Here is a 14088-nt window from a genome sequence, read left to right as displayed (position 1 = left end):
TTGGTTTTATAGTTTACATGTATGGATATAAATATTAACGGTCTACTTTGTTAGCGTAATGTTTGGGCCCATTTACTATGCATAGTGGATCAAACTACGCGTCATATTGTTAGCCAATGAAAACCTTCGACAGAGTACTCGTTTAAGTTCGGGAAAGTACGTCTACTTCCGGTTATGAAATAACTACTTCCGGTCATTAAATCGAAACATTTTGACACGAGAGAAAATGTTGGACTTCTTCGCTATTTTCAGCAAAGGGGGCATTGTTCTCTGGTATTTCCAGGGAACATCCCAACTTTTTACACCATCCATCAACTCCTTGATCAAGACCGTTATTTTACAGGTAAAAAAATTAAGAGTTTGTACCACACGTGTCAACAAACCTTAAAACATATGTTTCATTGCGTGTCATCATTTGTAAACAGACAGACGTTAAGTTACAACATGTGTTTTATTCCATAGAACGATTGAATTGTTCAAGATATTGCGGGAAAACGAACAAGATGCCCATTCCACTACAATCTTTGTTTGCGACGTACTAAGTTAATTCTATCTACCACAATATCTAAACCTTAAATGATCCCCAAGTGTGTCCCAATATATGATTACCAACTCAATACAAAACAGCAGTAAGAAGTATAACAGCACGAATATACGTACCCGACCTTCTATGCTTTCCGTAAAGGTACGAAGTAGTCTCTATGGGTGCTATTGGAGCACTGCTGCACTGAATCACTCCTTCAAATGTTTTTATTGGTTTCCAATTATTTCATACTTATAGCTAGATCCTACTCCCATAACATGAAAGTCGACTGGTCAGCCGTTTTTTTTTATCGGACGTTACTTTGCTGTTTGACGACTCATTTCCGAAGGCCTATTTCTTTGATGCAGCTTCCGACGTCTGATGAAGTTGGAAGGAAAAATGCAATAATATCAATATTTATAGCTCTAACACAGATAACATTGATGTGTACTTACAGTTTAGGTATTAATTATCCCATTTATCTAGTAAAATCATAACTTGAGGCCTCATAAAATAGTATTTTAGCGGATTAGATATGATGAATACTTTCCGTAACATTTTGACCTAGTTTTAAACATGGCGACTGGTTGTGGCAGGGTAATTAATTATGTAATTAATTAAGTAACTAATTAGTTTATGTAATTAGTATTAGTGTATTGATGTATAGTAATAAGTTCAGCTGCACCCCTGCACTACATGTATGTGCTGTCCCAGTACTGTCTATATGTCACTGTCTTGTTTACCTGTATACCTGTATATTACCTGGAATGAGAGAGTGCATGGATGGATGAGCACATTCTTTGTCTATAGGTGTGGGTAGGTACCAGTCAGGTGACTTACCTGGCTGGTCAGCTGATTGTTTTTATTGATTTTATTGGTTTATAGATATAATAATGTGTGTTTTTATTGGTCAAACATTTTGACCTAGTTTTAAACATGGCGACTGGTTACTACAAAAAACGGAACACGAATTCAAGCAGGCAGAATACAAGTAAAAGTAATGGCAGGTCAAGGGTTTTGGGACTTTGCAATTCGTTTTTTCTATTTACCGGCCGGATTGCAAGTTTTGTCTGGGTCATGAAAGTTAAGGTTTAATAGAAGATGTAAATATTTGTTTTAGATGGATTTTACGGCTTATTTTGTTAATCTATGAAAAAAAAGAGGTAGGTGTTTGACATTGATGACTATTTAAATATGATTTAAACGTTTTATATTGTCACAATCCAAACTTTGAAAATGTTACCCTCAGCATCGGGTAAATGGCCTATCGGAAGTTAGAAGTTAGACACGACGTAATGTTCCAAAAGTGTCTCGTCGTGCTAGACCTCTAACATTGTTGGAGTAAGCTGGATCCATGCTAAAGCATATTTTGTGTACTGGCTTGCGACATATTATCGTGAAGAAGAAATTATCATGATTTGGATTGACTAGTTTGACGCGGCATTCCAAACACGAGTTTTAAATGGTTTAGTATTTAGAAAGATGACATTCCAAAATTATCAACAATATTTTCAATTTCAGAAGAAAATAAACTTTTTAGCATAAAAATACAAAATTTCAGCAAATATTACCTCACCAATACAATGTTAGTCAGGGGTGATGTATGATATCGGCTTTATTCTAAGATAAATACTCTCGAATCAATTTATATATTGTCTGCTTTCTGTGACGACAAACAACAACATCCAAAAAACGAAAGTTGTAAGGGAGGTAATTCAATCTTAAAAAGATTTAGATAGTATACTATCTATATCTCTGAAGATAGTCAACTAATACTATGTCGATTTAATTTGTTATTTTATTAGTTACAGAAATAATTACCATAGGAAATCATTCAAATATTTTTAATATTTATTCAGAATGTTACATATTTACATGTTTCAAATATTTACATGTACTCCCAAAAGACATTATAATTATATGTTAGCAACATCACATTTTGCCAAATAAAAAAGAAGAATTTAATGAACACTTGGACTAGCTTATATATGTAGCAACATACATTTTGCCAAAAAAAGAAAATTTAATGAACCTTGGACTAGCTGTGCCATATTTTTGCATTGATTAATTGGGTTTTTTTTTTTCATTCTTACTGAAAAAAATCTTAGGTTTTATGAGGTTGGATATAGTGAAATTAGCAGCAATACAACTTTAAATGATACACCTACCTGAACACCTTTGAAACCTATAAGTTTATACTGAACATCTTTTTTTCAGGAGCGATCAGGAAATAACTCCTTCACTCATGAGGCTTTGACCTTGAAATACAAACTTGATAATGAGTTTGAATTGGTGTTTGTGGTAAGTCAATTGAAGTTAAGGATGATTATTTTGAAAAACAGAAGAAAACCAAGCTTAAGTATGGAAATTATGTCTTAATGTTATCAGTGAGTTACATGATTTTCCTGTGGAACTAGCCAAATTTTTGAGAAAACTCTATATTTCTTTGTACTGGGACTCATTAAAACTGTAAAGTAAACTGATTGATTTTTTTTCACAGCTCTCATATGTCAAGCTGAAATAGAATTTATTGTTTTTGTAGGTGGGTTATCAAAAGATACTGCAGTTATCCTATATTGATAAGTTTTTAAGCGATATACAGCTTGAGTTTCGTAACAAGTACAAAGATGATATTCAGAATGGGAAGATGTCACGAAATTTGGATTTCAGTGATGTGTTTCACTCTGCACTGAAGCTTCGTGAGGAAGAGAGTCGAGTGGAGAAAGTTCGAAGGTAGAGTTACTCATATCAGTAGTTATCATAGTCCTTGTCTATAGTTATATTGGCTCTTGATTAGTGCATTTATTTAATATCATAGATTTGTCTGATAAAAAAAAAATCAGTTTTTATCTTTATTGCTCAAATGTTATTTGGTTCAGGGTTTTTTTCAATCTGACACTTTTACCTAAAGAGGAATAATTTAAAAAGAAATTATTTGAATGTTAAAGATTTTAAATATTGAAGTTCATTTATTTATGTGTCAAGATGTAGATCAAATTTAGGTTTATTGTTTGATGGGAAAGTTTATTTTTAGTTTTGTTACAATAATGATATGTGTGTCTATAATTTATAAATTATAATTGCTTTTTTTGTGTCTGAGGTGCTATTGTTACCTAGAAATGTATTTAAGATTCAGTACTAGATAGCTTTTAAATGAAAAAAAGATGTTTTTAAAACTTTAAGTGTATGGTATGTTATTACATTGCTATATCAGACCAATGAGGAGCTTTGAAGATTCTAAGAAGTCTCAAAAAACCGTGTCATCTATGGTGGAAAAGAAAGGTGAAGAGAAGAAACCGACAAAGGCAAAAGGAAAAGAAAACAAACCTGTAAAAAGTGAGTCCATTACCAAAATTAATAAAAAAAAAACCTTTTACAGCTGTTGATTATCAGATTAAAAGTGATTTAATCAAATTTCTTCTGTATGTCATAGTTATCTCCCCTAGTCCTCCAAGGAGTGTTGTATATGATTAATTTGCAGCACATGGGAAATAACTCCCTTTAAATAAGAAATGGTGTTGATAGCCATAGTAATGGTTTCCTTGTTCCATAATATTTCCTTTAATTGATATAATGATATCATGTATCTGTGTCTTCCTTATGAATTGTTTTAAACCTTTATTATGGAAGAAATAATTGAAATAGAATTATGATTATGCATTTGGAAGTTACATACAGTAAAACCCCTATAACCCCTATAACAGCAGGGGACCAGGTCAATAGTTCGAGGAATACAGTGTTTTCAACTCATCCGAGGTTGGTCACGAGCAACAGTCAAAATGTCCGGTCTCAAACTATGACAAACAATGCACGGCAATGACATTTTAATTACCCTATCTTTCAGCATTTTGGATTTCTTTATTTAAGTGTTTTATTGATAATAATATCAAGTTGAACAAAATATGTATAACATAAATTGAGCGTTTGAAAATGCTTACAAGAAAGCCCTAAATTAAATGTCATTCACAGCAGAGTAAGCAATCGTCATCTAGGTCAATGTACAATCCATATTGGTCAACAAAGGGTGCATTTTCTATTATTTAATTATCACAAACCATTTAAAACATTTAAAAAATACATACTCACAAGTTATTAACCAGCATAAAAATTACGAACATAAGTAACGATACCTATAGATTTATTTTTTGTAAAAGTGTTGAGTTACATGTACATGTGTTCACGAGTAAAGTTACCAAACACAATACTGTATACGGGAAAAGATACGGATGCACTGATAAAATGTACTTTGCATATTATATGGTATCGTTACATCTTTCGATAAATAACATTGTGTTGGCCTGTCGAATGAAAACAACATAGAAATTAAAAAATGAACTAATATAGTTAGGCAGACATTAGGGATTTCTTCCGCCTCTTTTGTCATTTCACAATGCATATATAAACATGCATCAACAACTTTATTATATTCGTAATTACAGCGGAGAGTTACGAGTGAAAGATAGATAATTTAATGCCTTTTCTAAAATGTTCAAATAAATTTAACATCAAACAATGACTTGTGATCGTGTAGGTAGGTAATACTGACACCGTTAATCCCTTAATTACCTAAAGGCTTGATACGACACCTGTATAAACACAAGTTCGTGAGCAATTATCCATGTTGGTTGGTGCATTCAGGTGTGACACAGGTAAAAAAATTCTCAAGGATCGAACACCTGTTCAACGAATACATGGGTAAATACTATGTATTTGATGAAACAAGAATATATTTCTGTTGGAGGAATGAAGGATATTCGATGAATAGCTTTTCGAGCTATCCGGGGTATTGTTACATAAATTATATAGGGACACTGTAGGGACAGTACGACCAGTTCGACGAATAGGGGGTATTTGAGGAATTCCGGATTCGAGTTAGAGGGGTTATACTGTATATATATACATAGTTTAAACTTAAGATATTCTCAGATAAAAGTTACAGTTGTTTGAGTCTTCCATCTTGTTTCGTTTCAGCTGTGACTATAAAAGAGCCTGAAGTAGTAGAGAAAACCTCGCCTGCTGTCAATGGAAGCCTTGATGAAGAAACACTGAGAAAAAATCGCGAAAAATTCTTTGAGAAAATGCAGGGTGGAAAGAAAGCGAAAAGCAGGCAAGACTGTGTTTTCTATATGTTTTTAGTTCTACGCTTTGTCATTATAGAACATTGTTTTATATGGTGTCTGATTTTGGTTCACCCATGCATTCCTTGTTCTAAGATATAAAGTATTGCAATATGTAACAATTATTACAACTGATAGAAAGCTTGGATAGTTGAAAATTTATGAAAAATCGCAATGTTGTATGAACAAACTGATTATGTGATCAATTTTATTTGCTGTCTGTTAAAACAAATTTTAATGCATGAATTAATATTTGTTGTTGAAATAAAACAGAAGCTATGGTACTAATGCATAAGAAAATTCATGTGAAGTATATATACCATTATAGTACTTTTATTGTAATAAATCTAGCTTTCTGATGATCCAAGGAAAATGTGAGGAATACGAAATGATTATGATGATGTTGATAATCTGTGTTGTTTCAGCCCCAAAAGCACTACCCCTGAGACTAAGAAAAAAGGAAAAATTGGTCGGGTATGGGACGGAGCTGGAAACACCAAAGACGTTAAGAATCTGGATTTCAGCAGTACTAATGGTGACAGCAGTAAACCCCCAGATGAGGAATTTGAGCCTTCCATGGCTGAGGTCAGATTTGTTCTCTTATTTAAATATTTTGAGTACAAATTAGATCAACACCTCCCATTTCTGTGAGATCTGTGGTTGTTAAACAAACTTTTTCACACTGTGTCAGTGTGTATTGTTGGCATGCTCACATGGAATATGGCCCATTTCTGAACATCTTTATTTCTAAGATAGTATTTTGTTTGATAAGGAAAGTAACATCAATTTTTTCATTGATTTTTTCCCATTTTTACCTCAACTGGCTCAAAGGGCCGCTGAGCTTATGTCATGGCGCGACGTCCGTAGTCCGTCAACATTTCCTTTAAATAGCCACTAGCTATATATAGTCATAGAGTTCTGCATGGAATGTACCAAATTTGGCCAGAAACATCCTGGGGGAAAGGGAACAGAGTTTTTATAAATTTTGGCTCTGACCTCCCGGGGGGAAAGAGGGGTTGGGCCCAATAGGGAAAATAGAGATAAATCCTTTAAAACGCTACTAGTCATAGAATTCTGCATGGAATGTAACCAAATTTGGCTTGATACATCGATCCTTGGGGAAGAGTAACAGAGTTTGTCCCAATAGGGAAATTTGAAGTAAATCTTAAAAGAAACAATGATCCCATATTTAGAACATTACTTGGCATTCCAATAAAGCGATACAGGCTCTCTGGGTTTCTTGTTAAGTGCTCTGTTTTATTTTAAAGGCTCATATAATGTGAAGTTTTATGTAAAAGTATTATTTAAGTTCCGAATGCAACAAGCTATAAGCCCGAGATGACTTCAGACAAAAGTCTTGAGTGATGTGTTACATTTTATTGATGTAGTAATATGAATGGCAAAAATGGCTGTGTTTTAAAAGTCCTGATCATTCATTACAGAAGTCTTTGGTCGGCTCAATGAAAGGTGGCATCAAGGACATCGAGGAGGAGGAGGAAGAAGATGAGGATGATTATGAAGAGGAGGTGAATCAGACAGCCTCCAAAGGAAACACTAAGTATGTGCAATATGTCATATATATGTTATGTCTGGCAAGTTGTCTGGTTCTATTATGGTGTATTAAATTGGATTGTATTTCAATTTTTTCCTGTAAAGAATTTCTTGGTTAAAGATAAGGGCATGCAGTTAAGCACCTTCATCATCATTCTCCTCAACTCGTTGGGAAAATCATTCGATGATTATGTATGACAAATAGATTTTGATTAATAGTGATAACTGATGTAAATCTATTGTACTGGTACACTCACACTTTATCATAGATTTGTTATAATTGGTATGTTTTCTGATAGAAGGAGTAATATGGTTATTGATTATTTATCTAACCTCAAGACTCCAAATTGCAGCTTACCGAGTACCTTTGAATATAGGGTTGGTTCAATAAAAAACTTTTTATAGTACTGCATCTTTGATGTGGAAACCCAGTTAGTGTATTTGTCTGTTTCTTCACAATTGGGTTTCCAGTGATTTCCTTGAACACCAATAAGTCTATATGGTTGCCGTTGCCCCTAATTTAAAAATCATCCAATTTCATTGCAAGTGGCCACCTTGGCATCATCAAGAAGAAGGATTTATCAAAATTGCTTAATTTTTCCAAATTTTGTGAATAGAATATCCTTAGGAATGCTGACATGGTCACAACTGGTAGTATTGTACCACTACATTTGTTGCAGCGTAGAGTTGACTTACTGGTGGTGCAAGGCTTTCTGTCGGATAGATATCAGTTAACTAGTTTTACAGTCTTTGTCCTTCTTTGAATTAACCTTCTGCTCAAGTTGATGAGTTTTACACTGATTTAATATGATAGGATATCCATGATAAGCAAAGTAATTTCTGTGGAGCTGGTGCTGGAATAGCTTAAAAAAAACAATCATGATTTAGTGTCATTATTGCTTCCAATGTTTTATAACATTAGTTTCCTTTTGTACAGGAGCAGTGCTAAAGCTGGTGGATCAGGGATGTTTAGTATGTTTAAGAATCTGATTGGATCTAAAACTCTGACTAAAGAAGATCTGAGTTCTGCCCTGGAGAAAATGAAGGACCATCTTGTTTGTAAGTACAGTAGTATACAGGAAGTTAGAGTCCTACATAGGTCTGAATATCTCAACCCTAGTGAAAAACTTGGCATAGATGATAAACTGAAAATTGATTTCCTGGGTATTTTTGAATATTTCTTAAATAACTCACTTGATATTGTGCTGGATATTTAATTACACAATAATAAAAATATTTTCGAAGTCAAAGCATAAAATAAGTTCTGCATAGTGTCATTGAAGGTAGTTTTAGCTATCCTTCAATACCTATCAATAAGTAAAAAAAAAGGTAATGACTGTGTTTATAATTTATATACATATATAGTTTACATACTTACATTCTCAATACTGTGTCTTTTCAGCTAAGAATGTTGCATCTGACATCGCTGTGAAGTTGTGCGACTCAGTGGCTGCTAAACTTGAGGGACGCACTTTGGGAACTTTTAACAGTGAGTTGTCTATAGTCCTACAGTAGTTTTACCTAGTGGTAATTTGAAGCATTGTTGTGTAAGCTTGTAACAATATTCCTAGCTGATTAATGTTATTTTGCCATCTGTGATATTCTTATTATAAGCTGTCTTTTCTTCACGGGGAGATAATGTGCTTCAATTTTGTTTTACAATACAGTTGAGGTTCTCTTGTCAATGTGATATATTTGATTAAAAATGGTTATTCGTTGATGTGTTGCTGAAATTCATTTATTATTATACTTTTCACTTTGAGTATGACATCCAGCTTACCAAATGTGTTAAGTCTCTGTTGTAAAGCAATGTTATCCTGTGTAGGTATTTGATCATCAATTTAGTTATCTGTTGTACAATATAGATGATGACTCTGGACAAGTTGACTGGTACAATAACACCAAGCTTGTACTTTTTTACAGCCGTTGCCCATACTGTGAAGACAGCCCTAAATGAATCTTGTGTCCAGATTCTGCTGCCAAAACGTCGAATCGACATTCTTCGAGATGCAATGGAGGCTAAACAACAAAAGAGACCATACACAATCACTTTTTGTGGAGTAAATGGTGTTGGTAAATCCACAAATCTAGCCAAGGTGAGAATGACTGTGGTTTTTAATACTGAAGCAAAGTTAGGGGGATCTGAAAAAGCCAGGGTTTCTTTGCTTAGTGAGAATTGCATTTTCTCCAATACTTCACAGGGATATCCCGTGGTTGCTAGGGAAAGATAACTCTATCTTACACAGGGGGATGTAAAACAGCTCACAAGCGCTAGACAATGAAGTGATGTCATCAATTTTGACGCATAACGACATTCCTGCGATAATGCTGTGATGAAAAAACTGGAAACCAAGTGGAATTTCGTCATTTTTTTCTACTGAGTATGGGAGAAAAAAGAATCAAAAGCCTCGAGTTGATCACCCAAAATCTTTCACACGTGTTGAGATATCCCTGTCCACTTCACAGACCCATGTTTGATTCTATTAGGCTTTGTACCTTCATACACGATTGGTATTGAAGGATAGCTAAAACTACCTTCAATGACACTGTGTAGAACCTACTTTATACTTTGACTTGGGTGGGTGGGAGAGGAGGGGGAGAGACTTTGACTTGGGTGGGTGGGAGAGGAGGGGGAAAGGTAGGGATAAATTCCGTGTCTATACACTCTAAAATATTGTGTCTGGTTGGTTGCATAGGGTTTCAAGATCTTGATAAAACCAGTGTGCGACTTTAAGCACTAGTCCGATGCCCACGACTAGTAATTTTACAACCGGACTAGTGCCAATTGAAATGAACTAGTCGAGTAAGACTAGTGGCTCTGCGTGCAATTAAAATCAGTAAATATACTGTATTTACAAGAGCGTTGGTCAATTGCATTTTTAATCACATTTTGAGTGCATAGTGTATCCAATTATTTCAGTCGGGATGTATTATTTTGCGAAAATTTGTGTTCATGAACGTATCCAGGCTGTAATTTGTGTCAAAAATCGTAAACTTATCATGACTGAGGTGCTGAAGCAAAGTGGCGGTATATTTCATTTGGACTAATGATTAAATAGTCGGACTAGTAAAATTTTGGGGTTTACTAGTCCAAATGACTAGCAGTGAAAAAAGTTACAGTCACAGACTGTTAAACAATGCCCTTTGTTATGTGAATTAGTTTTTCTGGTTGGTTCACATTATTGTGTTTCTAGGGTTCACCATTGAGTGACATTTGTTTTGTAGATTTGTTTCTGGCTCATTGAAAATGGATTCCGAGTATTGATTGCTGCCTGTGATACATTCCGTGCTGGTGCGGTAGAACAGTTGAGGACACACACTCGAAAGCTGAATGCCCTTCACCCTAGTGCCAATGGAGATGGTCAGCACATGGTCAAACTGTATGAGAAAGGCTATGGCAAGGATGCTGCTGGTATAGCTATGGAAGCCATTAATTATGGTAGGTTTTAACGAAGTCACACACGTAAATATGCCTGATTTTCTTTTAAAGATGCTCCACCGCTGACAAATGGAATTTTTTCACTATCAAAAACAGGGGCAGACGATTTAGTATTTTTCTTCAGATACAAAAGTTACTTACTTTATACCATTACCACCATTGAAAAGTTTGAGTTTCTAATTTTACTTCAAGATAAAAATATTAAAAATAATTAATTGCATCGCAAAAAATTCTGTGTCTCTATATCCTATATGGAATGAAGTACTGATTGCGCATGCACTAAATGCGGAATAAATTATTTTTAGATTATTTGTTGTGTTAATTAGACATATATATACACGATTAAACACCAATTATTGTTCAAATGATGAATGTCATTTATGCTCTGTCGGCGGTGGAGCATCTTTAAGATTTTCAAATCTATTTTAAAGAGGGTTTTATTGATTTGTGTGTGGTGTTATGATAATAATTAAAAAGAGCCTTAGCAATACAATACACAAATATGTACATTTCATTAAAAATCACAGTTGCAGTTAAAAGTTTTAGGTTATCCTAAAGAGACCTATTTTTTCAGATAGAACTTTTTCTCCTTTGTCATATTTAAACTATGATGTGTTATATTTGCAGCTCGTGACTACCACATTGACGTCGTCCTGGTGGACACTGCAGGACGTATGCAGGACAACGAGCCCCTGATGAGGGCTTTATCTAAGGTAATTTTCAGACGAGACAAATAAGGCCATTCTTTCTCCTAAAACTCCTCCCAAGAAACAATATTAAAGATCCAATATGAGGCGATGAATATACTTCATTCTTCGAAATATGCATTAAGGTGTATGAGACTTTAATTTCAAAGAGGTTAATAAGTGTTGCAATGAAGAATTTTACAGCTTCCCATGTGTGTAGTTTTAGCATGAATGAGATTTAAAAAGTACCTAGAAAGTCAGGATGTGATTAATTTTGTATTGTTTCCAATTTTCAGTTAATTCGTGTGAACCAGCCGGACCTGGTTCTGTTCGTAGGAGAAGCTTTAGTTGGAAATGAGGCTGTTGACCAGCTGTCTAAGTTCAACAAAGCCTTGATTGATCACTCGGCCAGTGAAAATCCCCGTGTCATAGATGGTATCATTCTTACCAAGTTTGATACCATTGATGATAAGGTCAGTTACATCTATTTTGTAATTCTATGAAAAGATCAGCCAGTTAAGATATTTCTGTAGTTCGGGGCAGGGTTGATTCTGGAATTATTTGTTTGTCATGATTTCAGATAAGGGGTTACATGGATGTTAGTTAGCCATTGGCTTAGAGTTCAAATTAACATGATTAAAATGTCAAAATGATGTTAAAAGATAATACAGATGTTTAGATTACAAAACATTTTTGTAGATTGGTCAACCATTGAATCTAGTTTTTATCTAAAAATATTGCTTCCATGCAATGCTATGGAAGATATTAACTCTTTCTGTACCGTTGTCCACTATAATAGATAGGATTTTCACCTCTCTCTTTCCCATTGTCGACTATAGTGGACACTCCATATCAACATATTTTTTTTTCACAATAAATCTAATATTTCTATGAGTTCAAAGCAAACTTCCTGGATGCTAAATAAATATTTATATTGATCATGTAATCTTTTTCATAGCAGAAGAATAAAATAAATCAAACAGGCATAATCATTAAAAAAACGGCAGTTTGTTGCACCATTGCAATATCAAAATAGATCTTGATGCAGGTTTTAAATAATTCATAAAATGATTTGAAAGAGCGCAAATCATTCCACTAATCTTAACATATCTAAATAAAATGAATTTGCACATAATATTAATTATACATCTTGTCCAGCATTTCCAAAAATATTCACGTCAAGATTAATAACTACGTCTAGGTACGGAAAGAGTTAAAGATTTATTTCATAGGTTGTACCTCAAATATGTTTCAGAGTCCTAAAGTATAGATCTTTTACTTAAATTTTCCATTACAATACTGCATTCTATGTAATGCTTGTAGTAAAAAACTAGTGTATTGGTTGTTAAAGTGTTAAGGTAATTTCAATGCACAATGTTTTTGCAAAGTATAGACTGATGTTTTGTAGTTTTGTGTTATACAAATTTCTTCGTTTTGGGTGATACATTATGTAATTTTTTGTAGCATTCTTTTACATGGCATGAGTACTTTGACTACATTTTGTGTGAACACTTATTTTTCTGTTGTTACAGGTTGGTGCGGCTATATCCATGACTTATACCACAGGCCAACCCATTGTATTTGTGGGAACGGGACAGACGTACACAGACCTCCGCAACCTTAATGTTAAGGCTGTGGTCAGTTCTCTCCTCAAGTAATCCCACATCATTTATCCTCAGTTTTTCACACTGTGTTCATCCTTGATATTTTGATTCTCATTTTTTTCCTCAGACTCTTTGGATTCTTATTTTTTCTCTTGTTTACTCTTGCAATGCAGGAGAAGGATTTAATGGAATTTTTACAAAGAGAATCATATTATGTTAAATACAACCAGTTTTATTATTGTTTTTTAGACTTAAAATTGAAACTTTTTATATTACTGAAGCATTTCAAGGCTAAAATAAAAATATGCATCAAAAGATAAGAAAGTTTGATGTGCAAATATTCACATAACCTGCTCTTTTGATATTCATTGACATGATGGGATATTCAGTTTCATTGCAACATTTCATGTTCGGAAAGGTTGTTGTACTTTAAAAAAATGAAAAATAGCTAAAATTTTAATTAAAGATTATGAAAATTGTCTTGATTGGCAATAATCTGACTTAAGAAGTCAGTGTGATTTTGTTTGTTAACTTATTTTCTTTTGATCACATTGTAAATTATGTTTATAACTTTATGAAAATATTCATGTACATACTAAATTTTTAATGTATTCATCAATCTATCTAATTAGATTAACGTATTCATATGAGAAACAAAAGGTACATGTAGAATGATGGTGTATTTATTCGAGAAAGAAATTTCTTGCATTAAATTGAAATGAAATTTTCTGTAGATTTTATCAGAAAATATTTGTCTGTTCAGTATGTTCTCAGGTAAAGGCTGATTGTTCAAGAAACAAAAAAGTGCACGTTTTGTTATAAAAAAAGGTTACAAACTGATCTGTGGTCTTGTCTTCATTCTTTTGACTTAACCTATATAAATATATGTGACTTTTATTTCGAAGAGTTTTTAAAGGGACATTTCAGTCTAAGAGTACATTAAAATTTGTACATATATCGGAAAAAAAATCCAGTTCCAATGGAAAGTAGATCAGTCGGTTCTACTGTGATATGCCAGAACAGCCCATGGTGGTGAAATGCGTGTGAAATGTTCAAACTCGCTCACTGTCCGCCATTACACATTGTGGTCGAACATCTTGTATGCCGAACCCTGTCCCCTGCTCGTAGAGTAATACAACCTTTGTCTAGAACTGCTCAAATCGCTCTG

The 14088-nt window shown here is 33.8% G+C and overlaps 1 protein-coding gene across 1 annotated transcript; it reads left to right on the top strand.

Moving 5' to 3' along the window:
* The first annotated feature begins 165 nt into the window (after positions 1 to 165).
* On the top strand, positions 166 to 13760 carry LOC138317528 (signal recognition particle receptor subunit alpha-like). The gene is made up of 14 exons (XM_069259267.1): positions 166 to 343; positions 2741 to 2824; positions 3066 to 3256; positions 3738 to 3859; positions 5495 to 5630; positions 6066 to 6225; positions 7083 to 7198; positions 8129 to 8250; positions 8594 to 8680; positions 9115 to 9287; positions 10417 to 10630; positions 11258 to 11343; positions 11613 to 11789; positions 12849 to 13760. The coding sequence occupies exons 1-14, from the start codon at positions 227 to 229 to the stop codon at positions 12972 to 12974; spliced, it is 1911 nt and encodes a 636-aa protein (XP_069115368.1). The 5' UTR covers positions 166 to 226; the 3' UTR covers positions 12975 to 13760.
* Positions 13761 to 14088: the final 328 nt, after the last annotated feature.

The sequence above is a fragment of the Argopecten irradians genome, chromosome 3 (assembly GCF_041381155.1).
Source record: "Argopecten irradians isolate NY chromosome 3, Ai_NY, whole genome shotgun sequence".
NCBI classification, from domain to species: domain Eukaryota; kingdom Metazoa; phylum Mollusca; class Bivalvia; order Pectinida; family Pectinidae; genus Argopecten; species Argopecten irradians.
Note: the sequence above shows the minus strand (reverse complement) of the source record. Positions and strands in the feature narration are given on the sequence as shown.